This window comes from Lathyrus oleraceus, chromosome 3, assembly GCF_024323335.1.
Source record: "Lathyrus oleraceus cultivar Zhongwan6 chromosome 3, CAAS_Psat_ZW6_1.0, whole genome shotgun sequence".
Lineage (NCBI taxonomy): Eukaryota > Viridiplantae > Streptophyta > Magnoliopsida > Fabales > Fabaceae > Lathyrus > Lathyrus oleraceus.
In genome coordinates, this window is record NC_066581.1 from 11,761,344 (window position 1) to 11,773,657 (window position 12,314).

The window sequence follows — 12,314 nt, forward strand, 5'->3', positions numbered from 1 at the left end:
TAAGATAACATTTGTGACTTGCAACAACAATTGCAACCAGTTGTTTACGATTGTGAGCAAGAAGAATCCTTAGATATACTATATATGTTCTAATTAAATTTTAACACCAAAACAAATTATATAATATAATTTATTAGTTTAATTAATTTTTTTTTTTATTTTATATGTTTCCATTATGAAAAATTTCATTGTATAATATTACACACATTAGATATATTTTGTTATTCACAAATCTCTATTAAATATAATTGAATCTTAGTTTGTGAAAATCATCAAATCAAATCAAATTTTGAGTTGACTTTTTAAAATTGAATCAAACTACAGTAAGTTAGACTCATTAAACAAAAAGCGCACCAAAATCTGAAGAATACCCCATAAATGATGGGCAGGCTTGGAGCGACCTCAAACAAGGTTGAAGGAGTTATTTGTAAAGAAACAAGAGTAAGCTCCTATGACTTTGAAGTCAACAAGATCTTAACTCTAAAGACCATCTCAGTGGTTACTGACATTAATGACCAGACGCAGACAAGAAGATATGGTCATTAATGGTCATAATACAATCATAATCGTGCATGCTACTCAGACATATATTTACATGCAAACGAAATAAAGAAAAGTCAAATAATTCACATATCCCATACAATCGAGTCTTTGTTGATCACATGATCAATTAGACTGTCTTTGGTGTACATTTCAAGTACATTTGATGTCTATCGTGGAGTCTGATAAAACTAACATGCGCCACTCATACAAGTTTCATTATTAATCTTAGTTTAGTCTCACGATGGTAAGGGCTTCCATCTGTAGTGCCACCAACGACTTTTCCACACATGATGAAAAACATTTCATCAACTAGATCTTCTTCGCGAACAATGCATCTCTTCTTTGTATACATAAATTGTTTCAATCTGTCACACATTGTATCCAACAAATGCTCATTAATTTTCTCGAACAATGGCACCTAATACAAAAATTAAAGAATATCAAATGTTCATTATACATGTACAATATGGTATATATTTTTAGATAAAAAATGATTTCACGGTGAAAAATGATTATGAATTATACTCTTTTTTTTATGGGTGATCAAAACCAAACCAATCCAATAGAAAATCGCAAACGAAACCGAACCAAAAAGAAAATCACAAAAAGCATATTTAGTTCGGATGAGTTTGAGTCATTTTTTAATAGAACCCTGCAGTTAGGTTCACTTTGAGGTTTGTATTTTGCAAAACGAATCAAACTGAATTATGTTACAACTCAAACTTCACTTAATCTACATCCAATCAAAATTCAAACTTATTATGTTGTAGTCTTATGATTACAAACGATTTTCTCTTCCTCAGACATAGGGTTTCAGTTTCACCCTTGTCAAATCTTTCCTGCTAGTATCACATCTTCTTTGATCTTCTTCATTAGGTACATCTCGTCTTTTCTTCTCTAATCTCTCCCATCTTATATTCTTTATTTTTTATCTTCTCATTTTTATGCTACTGTTCTCTCTTCCAATTTCGTTTTTATCGCACATCTTCTTCTCTAATCTCTTCTCTCTTTTGTTCTTTCTTTTTCATATTCTCAAATTTCTTATCTCCTATATTTTTTTTCACTATAATATTTCTGATATTGTTTTATGTTTTTTATTCCATTTTTTTCTAATATAATTTTTATATATTAAATATCAAGTTGTTGTCCAAATATGATGAGTTCTGTTGTTATTTGTTAATGTATGAATGACTAAATACAAAATTATATTGTCCTCTATATGTGTATGTATGACTCAATAAAAATCTTGTAAAAAATTTGACCATCTGAACCATTGTTTGGTTTGGTTTTATTTTTAAAACTCAGCTGAAATGGACCAAACCAAACTGCGTGTTTTTCCTCTTGCGGTTCAGATGACTTTTAGTTTCAAAACCACCCAGACCGCGAACACCCCTACATTTTTTTAACTAAAACTAAGTAAAGAACAAGGGTGGATTTCTCTTCCTTTGAAGTCAGCACAATCCTAAACCTGAAGACCGCATTGGTTCCACTAAGGGGTTTTAAACACTTAGACAAGAAAAATTAAGGGTTGTTTAATGGTAATGATGATCGGACTCACACAAGCAGACATAGTAATTAATGATCATAAAACCACCAAATAATGCATGCTTCTCAGACCTATACAGGCAAGAGGAACAAAAAGGCAAACAATTCATATATCATATACAACCGAGTATTTGTTGATTACATGATCAGTGAGACTATATTTAGTGTAATTGATATCCACAGTGGACGTCGACAAAACTAACATGAGCCACACTCATACAAGTTGCACTATCAGTCCAGTCTTACGATGGTGATGATTACTATCAGTAGTACCACCAACGATTAAACTTCCATAATATAGGTGTGAGCCATTATGGAGAAGTTGCATCGTTAGAATGAAACATTACAAGATAATGTTTGTGACCTGCAATAGCAACAACTACAACCAGTTATTGATGAACATGAAGAATCCACATATCCTCTACCTCTTTCCGCAACCACTTGTTGATGAACAAGAAGAATCCATAGATCCTCAATCTCTTTCCGTCGAAATCTTGGACAATTTAGTCCTGAATAACTTCATGTTGTCATCTTAAATAAAGTTCGACGACAAGAGTATCCCTCAAAAGCACATCATCACAATCAACACTCAAATGAAAGTCATTGGTACGACATATTGGCTCAAATGTCAGTTCCTCGCCGAGACACTGAAAAAGGCAGGCTTACATTGGTATATGAATTTCGATTCCCTAGATTTTCAGTCTCAAGTTATTAGGACCTTACGAGGAAGATCATTCATCAATTCTCCACCAACAAGCATAAAAAAGTCTTCACGCTAAGCCTATTTAGCATGTGACAAGGCCATTTTGAGTTCTTGCAAGAATATGTGGTGAGATTTAATGAGGAGACTATAGAGATCATGAATTCAAACCAAGAAACATTAGTTAGATCCTTCCATAATGTCCTCAAGGCCATTTTCAGCCATTAAGTGAAGGGAGATGAGAGTGATGCTCATAAGAGAGCCCGAGACTTTTAGCCATCGAAAAAATCCTATCACAATGCGAGCTTAAGAGAGGGGCACATTTAAGTCAGTCGTGAGCCTTTTAGAAAATTAAACACCATTAAACACAGAAAAAGAGAGCAGGTTTTGTAGGAAGTATAGCACACCAAGGCCATTATCGAGCCCTCGACCCCAAAGAGAGAGGTGATGGGTAGTGAACTCAACAAATGGTGCAAGTACCGTAAAACCAGAGGACACCACAGACGTGATTGTAACCATTTAAAAAAGAAAATAGATCGGCTCATCCATGAGGGCCACTTCCGGGGGTATGTATGGGGGTATTCTCAGAGCTTGGAGAGAAGGTCACAACAAACCAGGAGAGATCGTCCCAGATCTCCCCATCCAAGAAGAGATAGAAACCATGAGGAGAGAAGTGATGTCGAGCAAGCACACCATACGTTAAGCATGATCGCTAGAGGTTTTACAAGGGAGGAGAATCAAGTTTAGCTCAAAAGAAATATTGTTGTCAGGTTATGCTAAATGCCAATGCGCTTTTGAAGTCAGGGGCACGTTCCTCACTCGAAATTAACTTCTCTTACATGGATGCTAAAGGAGTGTTAACCCATGAGGATGAGGATGATCTCATGGTCACCATCTTACAAATGTTCGACTGGAGCGTCAAGGGGGTTCTTGTGGATGCTTTCGAAGGGTTACCTTCAACCTTTTAAGATATCATTGGTATGTTTATCTGGAGAATAAAAGTGCAAGCTTGTGGCCATATTTCGATCAAACCCACATTCGAACTAGGCAAGAATTCCAGGATGATCAAAGTCTGATATTTGGGTACTAAACTCCCTTTTCTCGTACAATGTTGTCATTGGCAGACCCACTTTTAGTGCTTTTGAAGCAATTTTATCCACGCTCTACTTGATCATGAAACACCCCTTAAATAAAACGATAGAATGTAGACAAATAAAAGCGGATAAAAACATGACTTATCAATTTACAACTAAAGATAAAATAAAAATGTTATACAAATAAATCCCACTTTATTGGAAATTCACCTAGGTAGATGTTTTATTCTTCATACAAAACAAAATCAACTATATTTGTCCCCCTACACTACAAGAAAAATTTACATAGCTACATGTATATGCACACAAATACATTGAATGAAGTATGTATAATGTTAACCATGCTCCTATTTCTACTTTTGTTTCTATTCTATCAAACTTGAATTTCTTAACCAGACCTAGTGTTTCTGAGTTGTGAAATCAGGCTCAGCTGGCTTTGGAGGCAAAAGAGGCATTAATCTCGGCTGCATTCTCTTGTGTGTGTTATTTCTTCTCAAGTTTCTTAATGCATTTGCAGCAAACCTTGATGCATATATGGTTGCACCAAGGCTTATAGTTGAACCTTCCTCATTTGCCAAAGCATCGTGTAGCTTGTCTTCCGCTTCACGCAACGTCCTCTCAATCTTCTTTTTCGAGTATCGACGCCATGCTGCCTGTATGAAACACGCACCCCATGTCTTCCATTGCGGCGAATATGACCTTCAAACAAAGTACACATTGCAAAAGATAAGTTATTTCTATAATCAAAGAGGAAATTAGGTAAACGCATCTTTATATAAACTTTAAATTGTTTTTATAAACTATTCTAGAGTTGAAATCAATTTCTGCGTGAACATGTCACACGTCAGTTTCATAAACTCTTCGAAAATACGTATGAAGGCGCGTTTATGTCATAAGATAAGTCCATCTTCGGAACCTAAACAAAGCATGTTCGCGGATCCAAAAAATTTAATGATCCGCCATCAAGTTACGAGAAAAGACAGTATCAAGCCATACCTAAAAGTGTGTTGGAGTTGTTTGCTGTTGATAAGCCGCCTAAATTGGGAAGCAACAAACTTCAAATCATCAGCCATAAGCGCAAATGCTTCAACTTCTGATATAGTTTCTACCGTTCTTGTTGAAGTTGGTAGATTTGAAGATGAGTTTGGATCCAAAGCCCATGTTAAAAGCTCCTCTCCGCAAAAATCACCAGGCATTAGAAATAAGGAGTTGAAGAAACCAGTTCTTCCACCATTTGTTGTCATAGTAGCGACTTTTCCACGCATGATGAAAAGCATTTCATCAACCGGATCTTCTTCGCGAACAATGCAACTCTTCTCTGTATACAGAACCGGCTTCAATCTATCGCACATTGCATCCAACAATTGCTCATTCATTTTCTCAAACAGTGGCACCTAATGCAAAATTAAAGAACATGAATAAAATGTTCGTTATACATGTACAAAACAATATAGTATATATTCGTCGACGAAAAACGATTTCACGGTGAGTGATGATTATGAATTATACTCACTTTTTTAACTAAAGCTAAGCAAAGATGACGCTTTATGTCTCTTCTGAGATCTTTAGGGAGGTTAAGAATTAAAGCCTCTTCTTCAACACCTCTATTTTTCTGCCATTTGTATTGTTCATACTTTCTAATTCTTTGCTTCAAGTTATCAGGTAACATACGGTGCGACATCCACAATTCCGCGTCCCTCCTTTTCACTCTCATCTCTTCCACCCTAACTGTTGTAGATTGCAAATATTTCTGTAACAATGTTCAACACAATCTATTAGCTAGCAAACTTATGCAAACTTGGACTATAATGGTTTTCGAAACTGCGGTTAATTTTGAATCAACACTTACCTGCATGTTTCCGATAAGTAACGAGAATAAAACCAATCCAAAGATGGCAATGAAAATTGCAAAGGCTATCTCTGCCACATAAGTACTTGTCTTGAGGTTTTGTCCAAGAGAACTGTAAAATATGACAAAATTATGATATGAAGTTCTATATTAAGACAATAACACAAAATATCATTCACCAACCTTAAATTGCGCAAACCCCACCAAAAGCAGTAGAAGAACTTCTGAGGAAAATCAGTCGTTGAGTCTACCACACCGGATTGAAGACCATCGAAAAATATTCCATAATTGAAGGTGTTTGTGTCATTAACACTATCAGGGTCAACCAAAAGACATGTACTGTTGAGAAGTTTGAAGACAGATTCATTTTGCCGGCCACAACCCAAGTATGATTCGCGAAAGTTTGAAACCTTGTTCATCTCTCGGCGCCAGCACCGCACTTGTGATTCTACTGAAAGTATATACCAGTTTGCTCCAACCATCTGATATACAAGAATTTAGTGACCGATGATAATAACTAAGAACATATATAACATAATCGAATCGCGAGAGTGAAATAAAATCGATTTACATGACTTGCTAGCATGTAGAGAAAAAGATTGTAAGCAGCTCCAGCCCATGCTGTCTCTGTCAATATGCCTGAAGTTCTAGTTACTTCTTTGAAAAGTGGACGGATCCGTAGTAGTCGCGGCACATACTGGACTAATACTGCATACTTCAACAAATCCTTTGCTACAAATGGAGCTGAATTCTTCATGTGTGGAAATATAGCCAAACAAATAATCTGAAATGCAAAAACAATAGCAAAATGATCTCTTTCGCATCGGGAAAAAAAATATTCAAATTAAGAATGAGTTGAAATGCGAGATAGATACCTGTGGAAGTGGAATAATTGATAGAATGTCAATGATGAAATGAGAACATAAATATCTTTTCATTATGGCGACAGGATCGTCAACGAGTTCGCCTCTTCCGAAAACAAGAGAAAAAGGTGCAATAAATCCGGTTCTAAACTGAAAGATGATGCGAAGAATGTAGAAAAGATCGAAGAAAGTGCGAAGAACACTGGCAGTAGTCTGCAATGCTTCATCCAAATCAACACATTTGTTTTTACCGACAATCACCGGAATGTAAAAGAAAAGAGGGTCGACATAGATTGCCATTACACATGTGATTACAAAGATTTTGTTCCATTTCTGAAGCATTGGCCCTTGTGGATCGAGAATTTTGCGGTTAGACGAAACCGATTTCTTTGTTTGTCCTTCACTCAAAGGGTGAACTACCGAAGAACTTCTTCCGAATTTCTTCATCTTCTCTAAACCACTTTCAAGTTTTCTTCCAATACTCTTCAAAACATCACTTACTCTCGGTCTGTCTTTTCTTATGCTTATCGAATCTTTCTGCTCTATACTAAAAGATGATTCTGATCTCCAATCCTCAAACAACCTGAAATCAAAAGAAACATACCAAATCTTGTTATCTTTTTCTTTGTTAAACTAATATATCCGTCGTGCGCGCAACTGTAGAGACTAACGACGATTAAGCAACCTCACCTCACAAATCTATGTCCCTTTGGATTCATGATTAAACTACTTGCTCATAGATTATTATAACTAATTAATCTTTTGCAGCAAAACACTATATTCAGGCCTGAAAAATGTAACATCAAATCAGAAACTTGTTTTTCTCCAAAAGTAAAATTAGTAGAAATGAATTAATCAATGATGAAGAATGATACTAAATGAATCACCAAATGGATAAACAAGTAGTAACATACAACAAAAATCATAAGGAACCACATGTAGGAAACAAACATGTAAAGAACAAGTTAACATGATTATGTACTGTTGTTAGGTTTCGGAGAAAGCAAAGAAAACAAGAAAGTTATTAAGGAAACACCAACCTTAAACATGCAGAAACAGCTATTGTTGTTTGATTTGGAACATTGAGAGTTAATAGAGAGAGAGAGAGAGATAATTGATGGCTATTTTGTTGAATGAGGAAGAGTACAAAAATTGAGGGAGGAAAGAACTAGGACTCAGTCATCACTAAGAATTTATTAGTCAAGTCAGCTATGCTCATGAATATTCAATCATCTTACTATCTAAATTTCTAGCATGTTGAATTATGTTATATTTATTGAAATTTAAATTCATATTATATTTCATTTTTCTCACTACAAATTAATAAAGATGTCATTAGGAAAATATTGTACCTAACCCAAGACTTATACTATTGTGAATTTGAAAAAGCCAAACTTTGACATAGGAAGAACGTTCTTAACAAGAATGCTGGTGGTTTTTAAGAGTTGCAATTAGTTTAATTATAATAATTTAATAAAAATTTAGATGAGTTGAGCGTCAGAGACTTGCAAGAATCATGACTAAGATTATTCATTAAAAGATCATTGCATCGATTTTTTTTTATCAACATCTTATTAAATGAGTTTGAGTAGGTCTTTATTGGGGGTATAATAGATGTTTGAGAATACTATGTTAACACTATGGTTGAATATTTTTTGTTTTAAACTTAATAAGTAAAAATAACTATTTGTTCTATGAAACTTGGTGCAATGTCAAGCAAACTCTTACGATTTCATCCATCATGATTCCAGAATTTATAGCATGTTATGAGACATTCAACTATGAAATTTGGTTGAGAAATCTAGTCACTGGACTACGAATTGTAGAAGAAATTGAAAGACCACTTAAGTTATATTGTGATAATAAACCAGTTGTTTTATATTCAAACAATAATAGGAGCTTGATCAGGTCAAAACATATTGACATCAAGTTCCTAATTATTGAGGAAAGAGTACAAAGTAGACGGATTTCCATAAAGCACTTAGGGACAAATTCCATGGTAGTTCCTCTTACAAAAGATTTTCCACCAAAAGTCTTTCATGAGCATATTGCTTACATGAGTGTTTTATGGTTAGAGGAATCTTTAGTTTAGAGGGAGTTAGTCATTTATGAATTTTGTGTTCTATGTTTAGTATTATGTATGCATACTATGATTTTGAATATTTTTCTATTGATAAAGTTTAACATTCACCTAGTTGCACTTTGTACAATATGGTTATTAACTAATCTCACTAAAGTAAAGTAGGACCAGTTGATAATCGACATCTATATATCAACTTCATGTGATTTTCATTCTAATTTCATGATGAATCTATGTCATTTAGTTATGTCGTTATTAGTGATCATTGATGGATTTAGTTATGATTGATATAACGAAAATCACTTTGATTATGAATACTAGCATGACTAACATACAAGATAATTTGAATATACTTAAAGAATATAATGGCAAATTTTGATTTCATAAAGTCTAACACGTGTGTAAAGTTACATATGTGATCAGTGAGAAATTGTTAAAAAATTTGGATCACAAACGTAATATTAAATGTGTTAGGGTCATTATTTAATTAGGCAAAACCACAATGATCTAATTAATATTAAGTATGTGGCTAAAAACATAAATATCATGAAAGGTAAGGTTATTGTGTAGATACCATAAATCAATATCTAATTTGATGAGGGGTCAAATTATAAGGTCCCCATTTGTAGAGCGGTCGAAATACACGGTTTATCATGATTCTCTCTATTGACATATAATATATAATCCAAGTTGTGTGAGGTTGTTTCCACTGCTGTTTATATTCTGAACATGTGTCCTACCAAGAAGTTGAAGAACAAGGTTCCTGAAGAAGTTTGGAGTGGAAAACGATCATCAATAAGTCATTTGAAGGTGTTTGACTCTATTTGTTATAAGCATGTTCCTGATGCTAGAAGAAGGAAGCTTGATGACAAGAGTGAACATATGATTCTGGTAGGATATCATAAAACTGGTGCATACAGGTTGTTTAATCCAATTAATTAGAAGATCGTGATAAGTTGAGATATTGTGATTGGAGAAAATTTTGCCTGGGATTGGAGTTCTAGTGATGCAATTGACAAGTCAATGATGAGATATGGTTTTGACAAAGCAAGTAATGAAGTTGACGTCGAAGATGTTATCGCTATTCTAGTCAAAGTTGAAGTAGTTGCTGACATGCCAGACACAGTCGAAGTCGAAGATGGTGTAGCTAGTACTAGTCAAAGATCTCAAAGAGCTAGAGTTCATCTAGCAAGACTTCAAGACTATGAAGTTACTGGTGATGATGCAATCACACCAGATGGAGAATTAGTTTATTTTGCCTTACTTGCAGGTGTTGAACCAATCAACTATAGTGAAGCCTTAAACGATAAAAAGTGGAAGTCATTTATGGTCGAAGAGTTACAAGTAATCGAAAGAAACAACACATGAGAGTTAGTCGAATTTCCAGCACATACAAAAGCTATCAAAGTGAAGTGTATGTTCAAGTTGAAGCACAATGCTGATGGGTCGATAACAAGACATAGGGCGATATTGGTAGCTCGAGATTTTCTTCAAAGAGAAGGAGTCAACTACTTTGAAGTATACACACCAAATGATTGGAGGAGAGGCCAATAGTTAGGCCGAATGTCCTTTCCCCGTTGAACGTCCAAAGGAGTTTAAGAAGAAGAAACTAAAAAAAATTGGTGATCGTGTCCTTCTCACAATGACTGGCCTAACCGGGAAAGCTTCATAAACTGTTATGAAGGCATCCAAAGTCACCAAATAGTCGAATAACCCTCAAACAAAGGACTCAACGAAACCATCAGAAGATGTTTTAGAGGTTATCCATCTTCAAGTTGTTTTCCCTATCAAAGAAAAAGGTAAGTCGTATAATACCTCTGAATCCCCTAAATTTGCTGTTATTTCTAACGTATCCATACTTGTAGAAGTACCCTATAAACCTAGTACTAAAACTAAGGTTAACTTCTAGGTGATATAATTGTCCCAAGAAAACTGTTGAATGATCCCTCTGTTGATATTGACCCAAGTACCATTTGTAAGGATGTTGAAAACATCTTGACTGAAACTGTGATTGATGAAGAAGAGTCTAGCGAGGAAGAACTTAATGCCAATCAAGATGATGGAAATAATGAAGTCAGCAACAATGTTGATGAAATTCCACTGACTAAAGGAAATGATTTTGAAGAAAATGTTTATGATAATAACGATGATAAGGTTGAAAAAAATGTTTCTGAAACTCTGAGGTTCATATTGGTCTATAACTTATATAAATATGAACTCTCATTTTATTTTTTTTATACCGTTACATTACATTAGAATGAACATCAATTGAAATACCAGATAAGTCCACTTCAATACGACTGAGTCAACGATTACATTCAACTTCACTGAGTATACGCCTCTTGATGATATGAAATTCATACAGGAAGAACTTCTATCATATGATGATAATCAAAAAATTGTGAAGCTCGAGTACCGTCAATGTTCAACAACTTCGAGCTTAAGACTGTTGCAGATGTAAGGACTATGCAAAAAATATTTTTTCGTTACGAAACATTTTTCGATTGAACTGGAAGCGAAAATAAAGAGATCTGCTGAAAATACTGTTAGGATGTTGGAATGTCCACATCAACACTGATATGTTTCATCTATGTAATGTCTAATTATTTATGTAATGTTTTATTTTTTAAGTTATCAATTTTAATTTTACCTTCAATTTCCATCCGTGTTCTTAAATATGTGTTGTCAAAAATGAATGATATATATTTCTCACTAAGGTTTAATAGCAATTCTGACTCTAACCATTTTCTAAAATCATTATTTTTACAAATGTATTATATATTTCCATATTTTAAATAATAATTCATATTTTGAATGTGTAATATGAATGTTATATTTCAATAAATCTAATGATATGAATGGTTTGGATAAAAATATGTGAATTTTTTGTTTGTTGATAAAGTGTGATTTTTTTTAGAAAATTTTACCCTATACCCCTACAATTGTACCCATACCCCACATTTAAATTTTTTTGACCAAAATACCCTCATATAAATAGGGTATATTTTCCGTTTCAAATTTTTTTTACCATTTTCGTTGAAGACTTCCGGAGAAGAAATTTTTTTGGCGTTTTTGCATTGTATACCGGAACACTTAAGAGTAAGTCTTCCGGTTTGAAAAGTGTATACCGGAACACTTCTCTAAAGTGTTCCGGTTTGTTGTTTTTATGGACACTGAACCGGAAGTCTTCTAGAAAGTCTTCCGGTTTGTATACTTGTATACCGGAACACTTTCTTGAAGTCTTCCGGTTTGGATGATGTGTACCGGAACTCTTCTTTGAAGTGTTCCGGTACGTAATTTTTTTTTTTTTTTTTTTTAATTTTAATTATTTTTTTTTACATTATTTTTGCAGTGGTTCGAAGAAGAGGTGCAGATGGCCGGATTCCAGTCCGCACGTTAGACCGGGGTGCATCTTCATCTGCAGCTGCAGCTGAGCCGACTGGATATCCAAGAGGGTCGTACGATACATCGCTTTTGGTGAAGTACGAGCATCATGTTGCTCGACATATATGGTTCGGTGAGGTAAGTAAACGGACTATATTTGAAAATGAATAATAGTTGAGTATTTTATAATTTGTTTTCTAATATGTGTTTTAATTGTTTTTAGGAAAGAGGACCAAAGAAAGAGTTGAAGGTTGCC

The 12,314-nt window shown here is 34.4% G+C and overlaps 1 protein-coding gene across 2 annotated transcripts; it reads right to left on the minus strand.

Moving 5' to 3' along the window:
* Positions 1-4,009: 4,009 nt before the first annotated feature.
* On the minus strand, positions 4,010-7,843 carry LOC127132127 (cyclic nucleotide-gated ion channel 1). 2 transcript variants are annotated; one of them, XM_051060997.1, is made up of 9 exons: positions 7,635-7,843; positions 7,285-7,381; positions 6,607-7,177; positions 6,303-6,515; positions 5,915-6,213; positions 5,732-5,843; positions 5,396-5,632; positions 4,879-5,276; positions 4,010-4,581 (listed from the first exon to the last, which is right to left on the minus strand). In XM_051060997.1, exons 2-9 carry the CDS (start codon positions 7,311-7,313, stop codon positions 4,281-4,283), a joined length of 2,160 nt encoding a protein of 719 aa, XP_050916954.1. In that variant the 5' UTR covers positions 7,314-7,381; positions 7,635-7,843; the 3' UTR covers positions 4,010-4,280. The 2 variants fall into 2 exon arrangements, with proteins under 2 accessions (XP_050916954.1, XP_050916955.1); XM_051060998.1 differs by lacking the exon at positions 7,285-7,381.
* Positions 7,844-12,314: the final 4,471 nt, after the last annotated feature.